The sequence below is a fragment of the Meriones unguiculatus genome, chromosome 3 (genome assembly GCF_030254825.1).
Source record: "Meriones unguiculatus strain TT.TT164.6M chromosome 3, Bangor_MerUng_6.1, whole genome shotgun sequence".
Taxonomy (NCBI): domain Eukaryota; kingdom Metazoa; phylum Chordata; class Mammalia; order Rodentia; family Muridae; genus Meriones; species Meriones unguiculatus.
In genome coordinates, this window is record NC_083351.1 from 77,443,228 (window position 1) to 77,463,338 (window position 20,111).

The following is a 20,111-nucleotide window of genomic DNA, read 5'->3' on the forward strand; positions in this document are numbered from 1 at the left end:
CCGGTGAGGGAAGATAATGAAGACACCAAAATGCCACCTTTTCTTTCCTTGTCATTGTGATTGCTCAAATGAACTGTTACAAAATGTTCTAATATGAGCCTCACACATGAAAGGCAAGCAACCCCACTGTTTTTTTTTAGATTTTTTTTTTTTTTGATTTGTTGGATTCATGGATACAGCACTTGTGGATATGAAGGGAAATATATAATAAATTAAAAATTTATTATATATAAATATATTTTATATAATTTAATATATATTTATTCATTCATGCCCCCACATGAAAGGAAACAGATTTCAATTAAAATTCGTCAGAAATACTCAGAGGATGACAAACCAATGAAAGTTAAGACTGTTTCTGACAGCAAACAAAATACTAGTTTATTTGTCTCTAATTCCTAGAAAAAGGAAGTGGAAATTTAGCCCTGGAGCTTCTCCCTGTTGGGTATGAGAAGGACTGCCCAGTTTGTCCTCATGAAGCTTTGAGGATGGCCCGGACCGCTAGGTCCTCACACAAGAAACATCAGCAAAGCTGAGAGCACAATATGCTTCCCCCATGGGTCTGGATTCTTCTTTCCATTATATCACTCTTATAAAAAGTTCTCCTATCCCTCCACACACTACACTAACCAAATAAATGGTTCACCCATCACTCACACTTTAAGATCTTATCTTGGATGTTTTTCCTAATAATCTTTAGAGGTACCAGCAGTGTGTGATACTGTCTTCTTTCCCAGTGCTCCACCCCCCCACAAGGCACAGCCTGGGTCTCACTGCTGTTCACTTCATATCTAGTAAAATACTCAACAATTCTGCAGTAGTAGAGCAAAACTGTGTGTACATCAACAGTAGCAATTAAATTGTCCAGGGGGAACTAATGGAAGATGGAGAGAAGGGAGAAAAGGGCATGAGGAAGAATATATTCAACATGCAGTATGCACGTCTATGAAAACTTAAAAATTAAATGCACATACAAAGAAGTTTCAAATATTGACTTTACAACTGTTTTATTCAAAACAAACTTAAAACCTAATAAATACCTTTTAAATGGGGATTTTATGTCATTTTATAATTAGTTCTAATACTGTTTATCTTACCTTCAAACAAATATTGATATATTAAGTTTAAGATTTTTGATATCCACATACATTCTAATCCTTTCTAGGTATTCAAAAACCAATATGACCTCTCTAAGATTTACAAGAAATGATCTGTGTGCCCCATGCAATTGAAAGTTGACCCAAAGAATAGCAACAACAAAAAACTCCCTGTGGCCACATGGCAAGTTGTCATTTGTGGCTGTGAGAAGTGCTTTGCTTTCTACAGAGACATAAAGGAGTTCTGTCAAAGTTCTCCTCTCAAAGATGTATCCTAAATGAATATCAGAGGTTCTGTATAAGAAGCCTTACGATGCTTTGGCTTGTATGGTTTAACTTCCAGATATTGTCACACATTGTCAATGGCAACCCATAGCAGCTTTAGAAGCTCAATGTAACCACTGTAAGAAAGGGAAAGAGTGTGCTTTATTCTGGATACACAGAACCTGGAAGGAGGTAAGGGTCACAAGACATTATATTAAAATAAATACTTTGCACACTTTTATCCCAAGTCTAAAGCATGTTTGGAATTCTGATGGGAGGGACCTAGAAGGGACTCAGCAATTCAACTCATACACAAATACAAAACCACACGACCAAACGGTGCAAAAAAAAGTCTTTTTAATCTAAAAACTTATTTCCCAAGGCTAATTAATAGCCAACCCCTATCAGTTTTATCTATTTCTTTCACTAACAACAGTCAGCATTTTATTCAAAGTGAGATAATATATAATAGATTTTGGTAAACCTTTCTAAATAAGAACATGATGCTGCAAGCAGTTCAAGGGAGAAAAATAGCCATATTATTTTTCTTTGGTATAACCAAAAGGAGATCCAAAGTTACCAAATGTCAACATTTCAAGTGACAAACTGTCATGTGGAGCTTAAACTCTGGTTTTAAAACAAAAACAACTTTTTAAAGGAAAAGCTTCACTCACAGTTCTACAGTGCACGTTTTCTGATTTAATTCTGAAAATACTTTATTTGATAAGCAGGAAAAAAAAACCCAGCAGTATCACTTACTCCCCACCCTTCTCTTGCCTCTCTTGCCTCATTCTTCTACACCATCACCTCTTGGCAAAGAAGTGCTTGGCTGCAACTCCAGAAAGAAATTCATGTTAAAAAAACAACCCCCCCCCAAAAAAAAACCAGCAACAAAAAACCCACTTATGCTTCTGACGTCAGGCTAGAAATGTGGCATAGAACACAGCCTTGCCACTCCCACTTGTGTTACTTTTGCAAAAGGAGGAAGAGGAAAAGGAAAAGGAGGAAGAGGAGCAGGAGGAAGAACAGCAGCAGCAGCAAAACCTCCTCCCACCTCAAAAAGTACCTGAACCAATGAGTTGCTCAGCCATTTCCCAGCCTCTTCATGGTTTCCACGTGTATTGAGTTGTACACACAACTATGTTCTGTATTTAGAACCAACCCACTGCCTCCTAGAAGTAAAACAGCTTCGAGTCTCTTCCTAGTGAATTATTCATTCCCATAATGCTTTGAAAGCAGTTACCACCATGGTCTAGAAGACTCCATTATTCTACCTGAACTCTGACCTTTTCTCCTATTTCTATAGATAATGTTAGTGTGTTTGTTAGAATGAAGTGTTAAAAATGCACATATATATATACACACACCCAGCATTTTGGGGGAAAAAACCCAAAAACAAAAAAAAATCTTCCCCAGGAAGCACTTTCAGAACTTGAAGCTTCTAACTTGCTTTTAAGCCACATGGCGAGTGAGTCCTGAGTGACCCGCAAGGCTGAGACCTCCCCAACACCAATGCTGAGTGGGATCCCCACAAGCCAGGAAAAGGCCACATATACTTCCTAGAGTGATGCACTGCCCTCACTCAGGAGAGGCAGTTGTAGTCCTAACTTTTCTGTTCAGTACCCTCACACTGCTCTGAGGGACCATTGCCCTCTGCCCTTCCTATCCCATCCACAGAGGCGGGCTCCTCGCTACAGAGCAGGCTGTCCAGGTCCATCTCCTGCCCCACTAGTCTGTCCAGAGAGCTTTCCCTGGCAGCATCCAGGGCCCTGTGTGCTTTGTTGTCTGTTGGCTCGGCAGGTTCTCCTTCTCCCTCGGAGATGACGGTCATGGGGCTGCTCTGGATGCGGTTCCTCATGCTGTACCTGCTGCTGGCTGCCGACGGTGGCGTCCGGCTGCGGCTGTGCCGAGGGCCCGAAAAGGACAGACTCCGAGGCATCAGGCCTTCATTCTTGGCCCACTCCTCCTGGGCCCTCCTGTTCTTGTTGGGGGAGCAGCTGGACGGGCTGTCTGGGACTTCTGATGAAGGCTCTGACCTAGATCTCTGGAATCGAGGGTCCGTGGACTTGAGCATCTCTGCTGCCGACATGCGAGCGCTGGTATCCGATCGACTCCCCTTCTTTAGCAGCAGGGCTTTGAAGTTGTCACTGCTGGTAGTGCTCTTTTTTATGCTTCTCTGGATGGACCCTACTTGCTTTGGAGAGGCCAAGCTAGGAGCAGCACCAGTGGGTGTCACTGGTGGGGAAGGAGAGTGATTTCGGGTATGATCATCTTCTGAGTCTTTACGGCCGAGGACTTTCCTTTTGGATCTAGAATAAAACAAAATTAAAATAAAGGTCAATTCTCAGCAACACTTGCACCTTCCTGTCACCATTTAAGTTTGCCTCTGAAGGCAGGGCATCTGACCCCCCATGACAGTAGAATGTGGCCTAATGCATTTTTGTTCAATAGTTCTGCTCAATGTTTAACAAGAGTAACGAATGAAATAATAACACAGCTTCAAATTGCAGAGTGGGAAAACAGTTTAGAAAGGGTCTAATTGTGCACAGAAACTGAAATCTAGACAATGACCCCCCACCAACACACACAGACATTTTAGCACAACTCAGTCTTGACAGACCTTCTTTCCACGTAACTGCAATCTATATTGCTTACAATCCACATTGCTTACCCAACAGAGCAACTCTGCTCTTCTTAATCCTTCAAAGCACTACCCTGTGGTATAATAAATATTTTGATTTGCTTTACATGGCAAGAGTGTCCCGAGACACAAAACGCCACAATCATACTCTATGAAATTCAGGAACTTTATTTGCAGATATAAACTAAAAGAGATGACAAGATTAAAACAACAACAAAAATGTGGTTTCTAAGGAGGCAGCTGCCTCTTAAAAAATGACCTAAATTTCTGATAACTTTGCATATTCTTCTCTCTCTGCATGTGTGTGTGTACTTCTAAAGATGGCCATAACCAACATTTAAATAGTTAACAACGGCTTAAAGTCTAATTACTTCAATAAATATAAAAATTTCACACCTCAAATGGTGTTCTACACTTTCCATCTGGCTTTAAATCTGAAGAGAATTAATTTGCATTATTATAAAACATGAAAGCTATGCTTCAATTTGGATAGTCTTTACCTTACATTATGAACCTATGTGCTGAAGGACATGAAAGTGAAGTTCTAAATGTCCCAGAATTGAGATGTACTTTGACTAATCTGCTAAGCAGTATTAATGCCACAACAGACATTAACATATGTCCAAGCTCTCTTTGCTACCAATTCCTAAGGCTACTTGGCCTGTGTCCAGACAATGACAGAGACTGGATGAGTTCTGTATCTGCAATAGATGGCGCTGACTCCATCAGAAACCACACATTCTTTAATGCCTTCTGGAGATTGCCAAAATAAAATATAGAAGAGACCTTTGGAATATTTTTAGGAAAAAATCTGCAGTAATTTGGATCCGTAACAGTTGGATTTCCTTGAGTCTGAGTATTTAGTATACACAGTAACTTGGCAACACACATCTCTGTGGCTTGTGATTATAAATACAGACTCCTGCATAGTTAGAAACTCACTGCATTCCATACTAACTGAAAGACATTAAGTCTCAGAAGAATTTCCTGACAGTTAAGTTCCAATTGGTTTCATTTAATTCAGAAAACATTTATTATGTGATTACTATGTGTCCAACATGGCGACAGTTAGGAACATCCAAGTAAACCTCTACAAATGTCATTTAATTTGCTTTCAAAAGATGCATTTCTCATTTTCCTGTTGTAAGGAAGAACAGAGTAGCTAGCTCCTTTTTTATTTCTAATGAGATCAAAGAAACCAGCGAGGCAACAGTAAAGAGGTTGGTCTTTAAGACCAAAACTACAGCTGAGAGACAAAAATAAAGACAAGACTACATATAATTCAATGTCAACTCAACCTAATGACACACAGTCAGCTTGCTTTCCCCGTGTTAGATACTTTTGCGTTGCACAGAGCTCGGGTTAAGGATGGAGCTTTCTCCCACTGCATGCAACAATCTTTTCATTTAAACTCTAAGAATTTGAGAGCTTGCCAACACAGGTTATTTATACAGAGAATGATTTTTATAGGGTACTTGGCTTCATAAGGAAAACAAAAGACCACAAGTCAGGTCAAAACAAAGTCTGAACAGCAGAGAAATATTCACAGGACTTACCTAAAATGCTGGTAGTAAGGAAACCTAAGTAGCAAGAAGGCTCCCTGATACACCTTATTGGTGCTTAAAATACTTGTACAGATCTGAATCTTATTATTTTCTACCATGATGCTTCTGTAGGGAAGGACTCAGTTGTATATAGCCAAGCAATGTAATAAACAAAACTGAAGTACTGAATCAGTTACTGTCAAAGGTATCTAAACACAGGTAACAAATAGTTCTCTTAAAAAAAAAAAAAAAACTGTACTTTTCTAAAAAGCCGGCAGATGGCGCTGGGGGTCTACAGTAACAAATTTAAAGAGTTGTTTGTTGTTGTTTTTTTTTTTCCTCCTGCCAAAGAAATATTACTCCTTGGAAGACTTTGGAGTGGTCAGCCCTGCATCCTTACCACGAAGCTCTGGGATGGAAGAAGCTGGTGGAAAGACTTGAGCCAGAGGTGGTGGATGACTCTAGGGGAGTGGCATTTACAAATACAACAGGATGGACATACAAATGAACTCAGTCTGTGTAAGACCTGAATGAGCTAAAGCTAGACAAAATTCCTAGCACAAAGAAGGGAAAATGAGCACAAAGTCTCACCCATCATCAAAAAGCTATTCACAACGATAGCTGTTGGGAGAGGGACAATCAGTTTTCTTCAATGGAGCTCAGTGAGTCAGCCAACACAAATTGGACCTACAAATTGGACCTCGTGGTTTTTAGTGGCTTAAAAAAAGTTATTTAGAGAGATTAACATGAAGTTGGGTGGGGGTGCATCTGGGAGAAGTTTGGGGACAAAAACCAAAAAAGAAACATATTCTCTTGATAAAATATTAAAGGAGCCAAAAAGAAAGTCCTATAAATTATGGGTTTTCTAAAAACAAACAAACAAAAATAATGACAAATAAATTAAAGCACTCTCAGGAAAGTGTACATCTGTACATCTAGGCTATGCGGCCTAAGTCCACAGAACACAGCACTCCATGCCCCAGACTGGACCCAAATCTTACAAACATTGGGTCACATGACTGTCACGCTTCCCAGCTACAGCTGTGTTTATCAGGAGGTATCACACTCTCTCCTCAGTGTCCTCACAGGAATCAATGGAACAAAGTAAAACAGAAATAGTACTTAAAGGGAAACTAAAGTATACGAAAGACACTTAAAAATGAATAAACTTAACAAATTAAACTTCAAGAAAACAGAGGAGTCTGTGTGGAAATAAATTATAAAGTATGTTAAAGCATGACAAAGGCGTTTGGGATACCTGTGAATGGCTGCAAACAGGTCTTCTGTGGTCCTGGGTCTAGCAGGGGTCATCACCTCATCACTCCCTTCTTCCCTAGAGAAGTCTCCGGTGTCTGAGGAGGAAACAGCTGCGTTGGGTTCCAGCAGCCCAGCTAGAGAGAAGAAAGGCAGGCAAACACTAGAAGCTGTGACTAGCCCTCCAGTCCTTGGCCTGGCTCTGAAATAGGCCACTTTCCTGCCATTCCTGACACTGTGAGAGCCACGGGGAAGCCCGGTGGGTCTGGAGTTTGAGTTTTTAGAGAGGGGGAGAAATGACACTCACTAGCCTGACAGCCAGGGCTACTTCCTGCTACAGACTTTGTACTAAATTGCTCTTGAATTTTGTTAGAGCGTTTCTTTGTCGCTCTTCCAACGGGAGATTACTGAAAACTGCTACTGAAAACTCAGCCTGCTGCAGACTTACCCCCACCCCCACCCCTCCCTCTTTCCCTCTCTCTCCTCTTGGATCCAGAGTTTTTAAATTTTTTCACAAAGCAGCTTTGGTAACGAGGTGTAACACACCGCCGGCTTTCGCCTAAGTCTAGGCTGCTTCACCTGGCTCCACGAGTGTTCAGCAGCCCCATTTGGCTCATCTCCAGAGGATCAGAGTACAGCAGAGGAGCCGGGCTTACCTTCTCTGCCCTGCTGAGACGGGCAGCTTTTCGCATTTCTCTCACCATCCACGCTGCTCTCGACTGACTCTTCCTGTGTGGGTCCCGGAGAGGTACTGGGCTGGACCATGGGGGCATTGGTGTCCACAATGCCAGGGGGCAAGGACCCTGTAGCTCCTCTTTCCAGAAGTGGACTGCCAGGGATGGGGGCCGTAGCATGAGAACCAGCTTGGGATGCTGGGCTGGATTTCTCCTCTTGGCTGTGCACAGCCTCCCCCTCTGCCCTGGTAGAGCTGGGCACGCCTGGGAATGTTTCGCTCCCGTTCTCTGTGGGCTCCGCTGTGATCTCTCTCTGCGGAGGTGGTACCACCAGGAACAGTTTGGGCTTCTTGGAGATGGGGGGTGGCTTCCTGCTAGATGACGAGTCTGGGAGCAGAGCGGTCTTGAGGCTGGGCCCCGGGCCTGGAGCTCCATCGCTGGGGCTCTGAAGGCCGCCGCGCTCTGCTGCACCGTCATGGTCACCCTGACTCTGGCTCTTGGCAGGCATCAGAAGCGAGCTCGTCACAGAGGCAGGCTGGCTTTCACTCTCCATTTCACTTATGCTATTTCGGGATTTGAGGATAGCAGATGGCTTTAAGTGGTACTGTGGAGCAGTCGGAGTTCGTTGTTCCTGAGCTGACGGTTCAGAAAACAGGGTTGCCTCGGCGCCTGAGTTCTTTCTCACTGGCCTCAACTGCACCATCTGCAAAGCTTCTGTGGTGATGAGGGGCATGGGGGGTCGGCAGCCCTCCTCCTTGTTGGCAGGCCGCCTGAGGGCCTCTCTAGAGGATTCGGACTGGCTAGAGTTTTTGGAAAAAGGCCTGTTTTCTTTCATAAATTTGGGGTCCAGGGGCGGAGCGGGTGGAGGTTCTGAGGAGGGCAAGAAAGGTGGCGGTACTGGCAAGGGAGGTGAGGGTCTTGGAAGATGGGGGCTAAGTGCTGCCGGAGAAGGGGAAAGGCACCTGTCAGCGGGGGAGCAGAAGGGAACAAGGGCTTCTGGTGGTGGAGGGGGGAAGCCAGGAGAAGGAGGCAGGGGAGAGCCCTCAGAGCAGTCTGCTGGAAGAGGTGGTGGTGGAAGAAAAGGGGACTTGTCAGTGGGACAGGGAGAAGGCAGAGGGGGAGGCGGGGGGAGAGGAGGGAGAGGAGCAAGGGGCGAGGCCACGGAGGAATCCAGTTTCCTCATGGTGCCACTTCCCTCAGCAGAAGTATTAGAGGAGAGAGAAGTGGATGAGGAGGAGATGGACATTGAGGAGATCAGAGATGACTTCCTTTCTGGAACCTTGGGCTTGGCCTTCCCCTTCCCATTTGCTGGTGAGACTGATTTTAAAAACACAGGCACTGGAGTGAGTGCTGTGGGTGTATTCGACTGGCTAGAATACCCGCTGGATGGAGAGGTGACTCTCTGTGACTTCTCTGGTGAGGTGATCTTTGGTTTAACTGAGACACAGGGCACTTGAGGCATTGAGACTCTAGACCCCTCTTGGGTGTGGCGTACTGGCCCATTTCCGGTTGGTGCCTCACTGCTGGCTGAACAGGCCACTGTGGGGTTCCCTGGATCTTCTTGCAAGCTTGTGTAGTCAATGTAGTAGCCCCAAGGGTCCGTGTATTCCGACTTGATGCTGCTTGTGTCACTCTGCGATGGAGTGACCCCACACAGAGAATACACGTTGGGAGTGGTGGTAGAGGTCATGCTACTACCCTCACTAACAATGCTCTGGCTCCTGGACCTAGGGAGCCAGGGTTCTTCAAAGTCACTGCAGGGGCTCTGGGAAGGGGAGCTGCTACTCTTGCCAGGGAGGCTTAGCTGCAGGGAGTGCTGGAGCGAGGCGATCAGGCTCTCATTGAGCACCTGTCCGTTTGACTGGTTGTTCTTCTTGGGAGCCCTCCGCAGAGAGTCTGTCCGGGAGGGTGGCAAGGGTGGTTTCTTTGCTTTCTTTAGAGAGATATTTCTTGAAAGGGATTTATTCTGGTGATTGGCCTGATCACCTTGGCTTTTCTGAGCCTGTCCATCAAAAACATTGACCATGCTGTGCCTGGGGTTCCCAAAGCCATCACTGACACTATACAAGTTGCCAGCCTCATGTCTAGAATCACTCTGAGTGGTCATATAGTAACCATCGTGGTCCTCTGAATACAGGGACCTGGCATCCTCCTTGATAGATGCTTGGTCCAAACTGCAACTGCTCATGTTACTTGTGGGAGTAGAGAAACCAGGAGTTGCCAGGTGTGGCTTCAGTGGGGATGCCTGTCCATCGCTGGACGCTTTATATTCCCAGGGCTCGGTGCTGCCACATCCCCTGTCCCCTGAACAAGTACACTTGCTCTTGCCACCCACATCTGGAGGGTGAGCAGGAAAGCTCAGGTTGTTTCTACAATGATAGAGTATGGCTTGGGACCCATTCTCCCTGTTTGCAGGGGCATTTAGAGAGGTCTCTGAATCACAGAGGGATAACAGTGCGGTGGCACTGGGAGCAGAGGAGACTGAAGTGTGTGAGTGATGACTGGGGGACTGATGGTCATCTTTCACAGAACATCTGGGTGTGGGGCGATCTCTGGGTTTTAGCTTTGAGTATGAAACTGAGCCAGGCACTCTACTGTCCAGTTGTCCTGTACTCTGAGCAGTGTGAATAACAATAACCTCTGAAGAGGACAGTAGTGTGGCATTTGGAATGATGCTGGTAGAGTAGGATGCATGAGGTGAAACCACACAGGCTGGGCTTGCTATGTTCTCACTCTCCGAGAACCTCAGCTGCTGGGATTTGGACCTCAAAAGCATCCCAGTCCTCGAGGCACCTCCTAAATGTGCAAAGTTTTCATGCCCCTGTGAGTTACTGCCCTGGCAGGAAGAAGCATCATCCATGTTTCCAGCAGAGTCCAGGGCACCCATCCTTGCCTCAAGTGAATAGGTGCTTGTTCTTGCACCAGAACGTGGAAGACTGTGGAAACCAGCATCGTTACTGAGGCGAGATGGGAACACAATACCAGCCGAGTCGCTCAGCACAGACATGTTGCCAGAGGAGCCTGAGAGGTGGCTCATCTGGGCAGCAATGCCTAGCCCCTTGTGGGCCCTGATCCTTCTCATTGATGGCGGGATGACTTTCACGTCTTCTGTCTGGCAGCTGGAGTCCCTGGTTTCCAAGCACTGCCCGGTAGACCGATAGCTATCAAGCCTTCCTAATGTTGAGTAGTAGTCTGGGGTATATACTGAATGACCACTACCATCATCATCTTGGCCAGTGACTGATGCTGGAGATAAAGCAGAAAGAGGCCTGTTATCTGAAAATAGAAATCCACAGGTTGAAATCCCCTGCACTCTCAGCACCCTCTGACTCCTCTTATAATAAAATGAAAAAAAGGGCACTATCAACTACAACCCCCCCACCCACAACCTTCTTCTATTTGATTCAGTACCCAACTGAGCTTAACTATTCCTGGTATCTCCTAACACCTTTGCCATCAATTTCATGTACTTTCTCTCTTAATTAGCACTGCAAATCATCATATAAATTAATGCACATGGAATTCTTGGGAGTTCCCTTTGAGATCATGATCACTGAGTACTGTGGAAGACATACTTTTCAAATAAGTTATTTTTGGTGAGTGTGGTGGTACATATCTATAATCCCAATCATGGGGAGGTAGAGGCAGACAATCTTGAGTTCTAGGCCGGTCCGAGCTATCTAGTGATACCTTGTCCCCACAAACAACCTAACCCAAGCAGGTACATTAGTAAAGTGCTTGAGGATGTAACTTCAATCCCTAGAAAGACACAGATCCACCTAGCATGGTAAATAGCCACCTTGGCTAGCAAAGTGAAGAAAGTGGTTGCCCAAGGCTCACCGGGCAAGCCCTGTAGCCTACTTGGGAAATTCCAGAACAGTGAAAGATGCTGTCTCAAAAAGCAAGGCAAAATTGGATCCTCTAGTCTCCATATGCACACTACATCCCTACCGGGGGACAGGGCAAAGTACTGCATCCATCAAGCATCCAATAAATGGAGCAGTCAGACAACAGGGCCATAGAGATATCATTCAAATGAGAATGGTCTGAAACCAGTGTTAATTACATTGATTCTTCTGTCAGAAGGAAGCCCTAAGAAAAAGAAAATTGATTTATGAGCCCATCTGTGTTTCAAGCATTTCATTATCCATCTTAAGCCATTATCATCTGTCTGGTGGTGACATTCAAAATTCAACAGCAATCTGCTGTGTTCTGGTTGGGGGAAGAGCAACAGGAACTGATCCAGGGAACATTTCCTCAAATTAGAGATATTTATTTCTTGGAGTTTACAACCAACCAGAGAGTAGTATGTTCAAATGAGAAAGAAAGAAACACAAGGAGGGATAAAACAAGAAGGAAGTGGACAATAAAAACTGTAACTGTAAATAAACAGATGTCAAGCTACACAGAAAAGAACAGAGCTTAAAAAAAAATCACAAAACCAGGAACTTACCCAAGACACACTAAGAAATAAAAGCAATCCTTAGTACAAATCAAATCTTTGAAAACTGGAGCAAAACTATGGTTTCATGTTTTGTTTTTCATTCAGCAAGAAATATGTGTGGGGAGAATAGACAAATATAATTATATACGAACAAAATAATTCTCTCAGATTGTAAAATACAAAAACTCTTTAACGTGATGTTTACATCCATTACTGAATCATTTGAGGATTGAGAGTTACAGGTCATATGAAGGGGGAAAAGCCAGGGGGAGCTTTAAGTGGGGAGGGAGGAAAGATCAAAACCAACCCTAAGGATGTTTGAAAAAGCCGTAGAGGATCATATTTTACCTTTGCCTAAAACTATATATAATGTATGTTTTGGGCACATGTGTCTAATGAAGCTAAATAAGTTTACAACACTTGGGGTGATAATGCTCTCCCAAAGAGCTATAGACTAACAGTTCACAAGTTGATGCACTAGCCCACTCCTAGGTTGCCTAGCCACCTGTGATGTCATCATCAGTCACCACTGCCAGGGGTCCGAGACAAAAGGACCCCTCCTCTAACTTTCCCCTCTTCTCTGGTTCTCTCACTCTCCTCTGCTCTCATCCCTCTCTCTGTTGGGGTGACCCCTCTCCTCACATGTCTGTCTCCTCCTCTCTCCCTCCATCTCTATCCAATAAATACCTTTCATATTAAATCTGTCATCCACTACACACACACACACACACACCACTAACTAAAACCTTAGTACCGGACATACAGAACTTCCTTTCAAGCTGTTGGTCAGGGGAGTCTAAGTAACTCCCCCAATATAAGGCATTGCTGTTGCCTTTGGTCATCTCCCAGAAGCTGAAGTTCAGTTCCTGTGTCTGAAGACATCGCACACTTTGAACTTTGGATTAAATTACCCTGAAAGCCTCCTTTGAGGACTAACCTTCATAGTCCTGAAATGTGCTACACAAGTTGCCAAGAGAGAAAAACAATCAATATTCCTAACCAGCTGTGATACTTAACAAACTACAACAATAACCATTATGGCAAGATATTCCTAAAAATGCAATCATGGCACTTATATCTTAGTGGTAACCAATAGCTGTTTAATTGGTCATAAGGGCTACTCAACAAAAAGAAGCTGAGGACCAGTACTGTAAACCTGATCAATTATCTGTGACTAGAGAAGGTCCTGAATTTTAACGAAACAACTACTTCCACTTCCATAAACTGACCTAATTACTAACTATATTCTAAATACTAGTCCTTATACCCACATATAAGTATGGCTCATATCAAAGAATATTCTTTTGTAGCAGTTGAAGACTATTACAGAAAGCCACAACCGGTCAAAACACAGAGAACAACTAACTGTGGGGTGCCCAGATCTAGCTCATACACAAACAACACAACCCACACACCTATGGTTCAGAAGCATCTAACAAGAGGGAGTGCAGAGGACGTAAGAGTCAGAGGTCCAGGAAGTTTGTTTCAGGATTATGTCCTGCCTCACCCCTGAAATCTCAATAATGACTGCCTATATAAGACCCAAACAATGACAACACCAGTTGGGGTTGGGGGTGGGGAATATCAAGGGACCACAACCCTAGATGATAAGCAATAGTGACTGCTGAGAAGGGGGTCATCCCTATGTATGAGCTCCCTAAGTGGTTATCTAACACCAAGTGATCTGTCCTTAAAACATATGAAGGAGCAACACTAAATGAACTCAGTAATATATTTACATATTCATGAGTGTGTATACACACAGTTAAAAGAAACCTTGAATTTTTGAATTTGCAATGGGGGTGGGTCATGGGAAGTATTAGAAGGAGGGGGAAACAGTATATATATATATATATATATATATATATATATATATATACACATACATACATATATGTATATATACACATGATATTTTACAAGGTAAATCTAATTTAGAAACTGAGAGTAATGAAAAAAAAGTGAATTTTTTTCCTACTCAAATTAAATGGAAAGCAACACAGATCGCCAGGTATGCTTTGGTAGTAAACACTAAGAGGGTCAAGACACAGGCTTTTCTGAGCCCTGTTTGCCACCTACAGAAGGTCAAGGGTTCCGATGGGGTTCCTAAGAATTTCCCCTGCCCCACATAAAAAAATCATTATATGAACATGGCCGTAATTTTGTAGGGGGAAGTGTGGGTTGTGTGGATGTGTGCGTGTGTAAACTCTCATCAATCTCAGAGATGTCATAGTGCAAGGAAGGCTCCCTAGCAAATAGCCTTTCCTTCATGTGACAGTGGAGACTCATTTTATACTAGTGTTCTTAGCAAAGGTGGTCCATCACCTTTCTCTACCCTCTGCAGGTATTCATCAAAAGCAGACACACAAACACGTTCATAAAGGCATCTCTTAGAAAGAGGGCAAGTATTACACCAGCCTCATCGCCATCAGACCCCAGGAATGAGCCTCCTGGCTAAGAGAAACATAATATTTAATGAATAATATGTGACCCCTGCATCTTCAACATGTGATACTTGGTAAGTAAGAGGAACTATCCATGAGAATGCCTAAAATGAAGCTATTTCTGCAAAAACAGACTAATTAGGACTGCAGTAGTGTGGAGAGGTTTAGATGTTGCAGGTCCAGAAGCTAATTACCGTATTTCAAGCAAGCTTTAGCCCCATAATCAGCCATTCTCTGCCTGTCTCTGTAGAAACTAACACCGTGTGACTAACAGATAAAAACCTTTTGGAATGTATTAAGTTAGCAGACCACTTGCTTCTATCAACCCAAAAGCTAATCATCAAGACTGCAAGCGAGGCTTTCCCCTCATTGGTGTTAACCACCTCGCTGGTGTACTGATTCACATATTTTAAACTTAGCTTGATTTACAAAATCTTTTATCCTGTAAAAATGCAAAACTTCCTGACACTGCTTCCAGTTGGAACATGGAATTTAGGGTAACCTAAATCTGTGTTCCTGGGCCATAGTCATTTAAACTTGGGTCTAGAATAAACTATTTTTTAGTCCTGGAGAAACACAAGCTAGCAAGCAAGGAAGCAAGGAAGGAAGGGAGGGGGCAAGTGGGCAGAAATAGAGGGAAAATATTTACTTTAAGGATAGAAAAGTACAAGAAACAAGTTTCTAGCACTTGGTGATGTGGAAGGCAGGAGGCTGACCTGTATAGTTACCAGCTCGATTCCAAATGTTCAAGGATATCTCAATTCCATATCATAATAGTTCCCTTTCTTTCAATACCATAGACGTCCACTGTAGTTTTACTTTAGTGATAGAATTCTTTCATTCTTAGTATATGAGACCTAAGGCTTGATTCTTGTGTGTATGGTGGGAGGGGGAGGTTAAAAAAGAGAATGTTAAGGGGGGGCAACTTCCTCCCAATAAATCTGCATAGGTTTGTGGCAGACTTTGCAACCACTACTATTACACTGTCCCAAAGCAACAAAAACCTGATGCCTTTGGGTAAAATGTAAGGTGTGAAGCCATTCTGGGATCCAGAAAACAGAGCTAGAGTAAATGCTTCACCTTCTATAGCTGAGTTACAGCTTTCTTATGAAAGTAACAATATTTTCTTAAAGATGTTATAAAAATGGATGAGAAACAACTAATATAAAACCTATCAGAAAGACCACAAAATTTCTGTTCCCAGACAAACTCTCAATATTATAACAGAATAAATTGCAATTGTTTCAGTACAGGGCACAAATGAATGCTATATGATAACAATAAAAAAAAAAAACACACATCAAAACTCAGGGCTGAAGAGATGGCTCAGAGGTTAAGAACACTGGCTGTTCTTCCAAAGGTCCCGAGTTCAATTCCCAGCAAACCACATGATGGCTCATAACCATCTATGGTGAGATCTGGTGTCCTCTTCTGGTGCACAAGGACACGTGTAAGCAGAATGCTGTATAAATAATAAATAAATGAATAAAGACAAAAACCAAAGCTCACTACAAAAGAAGAACTAGGAATAACGGTTAGACATTCAAGTGCCACAGAGCTTATGGAATTTATCTGAATTTAAAAAATGTAAAGATGTAATTTTGTTGTTGTTGTTTTTGGTTTTTGAGACAAGGTTTTTCTAGGTAGCCTTGCCTGTCCTGGAACTCTCTTTGTAGACCAGGCTGTCCGCGAACTCACAGAGATCTGCCTGCCTCTGCCTACTGAGTGTTGGGATTAAGAGCGTGTGCCACCACACCCGGCTTACAGACATAATTTTTGCTAAGGAGAACCTTATCAAATGTTACTTCTCATTCCATCCACCAATCCTACTGGCCAAAATTGAAGAAGAGAATGTAGTAAAGGCCTTTTGAAAAGCCACATAGAAACTTACTACTGTAGAAGCTCAGGCAGACAAACATATATGGAATTTAAATGTAGTTATATAATACAAGAGTGCCCCAACTACACATCATATGTTACCAGTTAAAAATCTCAGTACCAGAAAATGGTGGTATTATTTTGAGGCATTGCCCAAAGGGGTCTCTCAAACCCTCCACCCCTGTCAAATATCACAGGCTATTGCCAATACTATTGGGTACCTTCTACAAACTAAAGGTTAAGAACCCATTGCTGAAGACACCATATACATCAAACATAGAGAAATCAAGCTAGAATCTTCACCCTTACTGAATAATGTTCACAGTGCTGTAAAGCATGGTACATGCTACCAGAGGAGAAACATAATCAGTCTCACCCAGCTATGAACTCTTTGGGCTATAAAAGCAACCTGCCTACAAGATATACTAGTGTAAATGTTATAAGAGTAACCAACCACTTGATTAAAGATTTATGATATTGGAATCCATATCTGACACTGTTAACACGGCAAGAAAATCTACTACTAGCTAAAGGAACTAACAATTAAGTGACTCCTAATGACATTCTGCTATACCCATAGATGAGTGTCCTGTTCAACTCACATCAGAGAAGCTTTTTCTTGAAGTACATGGGAATTAACAAAGAGATTCACAACTTGACAATATGCAGAAGAGTGAAACTTAGGAGTACTCGGTCCTAAGTGAGATGTTTTCATCAAACCCCTCCCTCAAGACTCAGGGAGCTATTCAGAAAAGGAGCTGTAAAGGTTTAAGAACCAGAGCTGATGGATGCCTCCAAGGAAACAATGTCTTCTAGACACAACAGGATTTACACACTTATGAACTCACAAAGACCACACTTTGTTTTGTTTTGAGGAAAAACATGAAGTTAGGTAGATAAGGAGCAGGGAGGTTCTAGGACAAACTGGGGGAGGAGTAAGAATATGATCAAAATATATTACATGAAAAAATTAAGAACTAAAAATGAAGAAAAAAAAAAAAAGGAGTTGCTATCTAATTATTTCTTTTTAAAGTTTCCTCCTATTGTAGCCCAGACTTGCCTCACACTTTCTGTGTTGCTGAGGATGACCCTGAACTTCTGATTGCCCTGCCTCACCTCCCCTCGATGTGTGCCATCAGATCTGTTTTAGAAAGAGATGGTGATCAATCCAGGGCTTCATACATACTAATCAAGCCTCTGTGGTCTGAGATACATCACCAGCCAACTGTCCTTTAGTCAGTTTGTTGTTTGGATTAATTTTACCCCCAGTATTGCAGACTGAACTCAGGGCCTTTGCACGTGCTAGGAAAAATACCTAACACTGAGCTACAGCCCTAGGTCCCCTACCATCTTTTTGTATTTTTATCTTCGAGGTAGTCTCACTCAGCTACCTAAATGACCCTGAACTCATCCTGTAGCCCCACCCGACCTTGAACTTGTTACTTTCCTGCCTTACTCTTCTGAGTAGCAGAATCACAGGCCTGTGTCACTAGCTTTTAGCCACAATGCCCTTCTAGCTGTCATCTGGGCACATCACTGACCAGACAGGGATGGCAGTTGCCTCTTCCTATGTGGCAAGAATGGACAGTATAGGGAAAGTGATTTTCCCTCCAGCGCTAGTGGTGATCCCATGTCACAGGTAAAAGAGAAAGGAACACGTCAATTAAAAACAGTGTTACAACTGCAGAACACGTGACTGCTCTTGATAGCTGGATCATTTGAGAAGATCAAATAAGCAACTAAACTAGTAGCTCTTCCTGATTGGTTCAATAATGCAAATGACTAAGGAGCCCAGTCCCCAGGCTGCAGAGCTGGCCCAGCAGCGAGAGCACGTTCTTCTTACACAGGGCCCAGATTTCATTCTTCCTGATTGGTTCAATAATGCAGATGACTAAGGAGCCCAGTCCCCAGGCTGCAGAGCTGGCCCAGCAGCGGAGAGCACGTTACTCTTACACAGGGCCCAGATTTCAGTCTTGTCACCTACCTGGCAGCTCAAAACCATCTAAAAGACTCTAATCCCAGGGAACTGGGTTTTCTCGTCTACCTCCATAGATACCGGGTATATATGCTGTCCACAGACATATATGCAGGCAAAACATTAATACAGATATAACAACAATAATAATAAAATCTTCCTCCAAAAATCCTAACTCTCAGGTTTTAGGTTTCGTATAGCAGACAGAGGACGATTCATACAGAACACTTGTGTGGAAGTACTATGTCTTTATCGTGGCCAAACTATCCTTACACTTTGCACAAAGTCATTTAGAAACTACTTTGTTTGGAAAAGCAACCTTAGTGGCTTTCAAAGAGCCCAGGTGCCTGGTTTTATGGTCACTCCTTTGAGGCACAGCTTCTGAAAAGGCCAGTTCATAAAAAAAATGTTACCTGAGCATTATAAGGGATCAGTCTATCAAATAACTGCACATACGAATATTGATTTTCCCACATGTATGACCTGTAACCTCAAGCAGAGAAAAAGCTTGAAAAGAATAAGATACAACTAAGTTTTGAAGAGAGAAAAAGTATTCACATGTCATTAATGCATAGATTTGTAGACAGTTCAAGGAGGACTCAGTTACCATGTAGTACTTGTACAAAGACAGACTTGAAAAATTCCAGTCTTTTTTGTTTTGTTTTTATTTGTTCTGTTGTTGTCTTTTTCTTTCCTTTTTTTTTTTTTTTTTTTTTTTTTTTTTTTTGTAGCTCATGTAATTTTGCTTCATCCTCCCAAGTGCTAGTTCTCACTCTGTAGCCAATGGCAATTCTCCTGCTTCAACCTTCCAAGCACTGAAATTACAGGTACGAATCACCATGCCCGGTTCTGCCTTTGTTCTACTTTGTTTGTTTTGTGTTGTTCTTTCTCTAGTGTGTGAGGTGTACCCATGCAGGGGGTATGTGCCTGATATTGCAAGTGCTGCCCCCCCCAGGTCAGAACTAAGGTAAGCTCCCTTCACCTCAAAAATATTTCTCCAGACCCTGCCTTTGGTTTTAAACCCCAGCATTGGAACCAGGTCACTGGAGCTAAGTGGAGCCTAGGCAAAGCACTAATATTCTTATCCAAGTGTTTCTACAATCCATAAGGGAGGGTATAAACACTCTAGGACTGGATGCTGATACAGGGGGAAGGGCCAGTTGAGAAAGAATGGAACTGTCCTTCCTCCTCCAACTTATTTAACCCACGACCCTGGAGGGAAATGAATACATGCAATCTGTTTTAGCCCTGGAAGCTAAAACAAGATCTCAAGGTGCTGTAATTAATAATATCAGTGTTGCTAGAATAAGCTCATTTTGACTAAAAGACTTGTAAGCAATTTCAGAGATAATGATTCTTGCATTTCTCAAGTGTAATCTTCAACAGTAAGTAAAAGTAAATTAAAACATCAGTTTAGGGGGCTGGAGAGTTGGCTCAGCAGTTAAGAGTACTGCCTGCTCATCCAGAGGACCCAGGTTCAATTCCCCACACCCACATGGGACCCACATGGCAGCTCACAACTGTGTGTAACTCCAAGATCTGACACCCTCACACAGACATGCATGTAGGTAAAACACCAGTGCACATAAAATAAAAATAAATAATTTAAAAAACCATTAAGTTAAAGTAACTGTTATGAAGGACATGCACAGGCTGACTAAAGAGGAATAAGTGAATTATGTCCCCAAATAATAACAGTGGCCATTTTCAGAGTGCTGGGGACCAGTTACGCCTTATTATCAATTCAGTCCTCAAACAACCCTATGAGCTAGACTCTGTTAAGGTCACCATCCCATCTGTAGAATGAAGAAGGAGGTCCAGAGAGGTGGAGTGATGCGTCTAGGGTTCAAACCTCAGCAGCCTGGAGCGGAAGCTGTGATAAGTTGGCCCTGCCCA

General features: G+C 42.9%; 1 protein-coding gene across 8 annotated transcripts in view; it reads right to left on the minus strand.

Annotated features, from left to right (window-relative positions):
* Positions 1 to 990: 990 nt before the first annotated feature.
* Positions 991 to 20,111, minus strand: part of Nhsl1 (NHS like 1) — a 215,289-nt gene continuing 196,168 nt past the window's right edge. For all 8 annotated transcript variants that reach the window (XM_060380223.1, XM_021644509.2, XM_060380222.1 and 5 more), the window contains 3 exons: positions 7,457 to 10,720; positions 6,805 to 6,937; positions 991 to 3,670 (listed from right to left, as the gene is read on the minus strand). In XM_060380223.1, the coding sequence (XP_060236206.1) occupies positions 2,965 to 3,670; positions 6,805 to 6,937; positions 7,457 to 10,720 (4,103 nt within the window). In that variant the 3' untranslated portion in view covers positions 991 to 2,964. The remainder of the gene's footprint in view (positions 3,671 to 6,804; positions 6,938 to 7,456; positions 10,721 to 20,111) is intronic.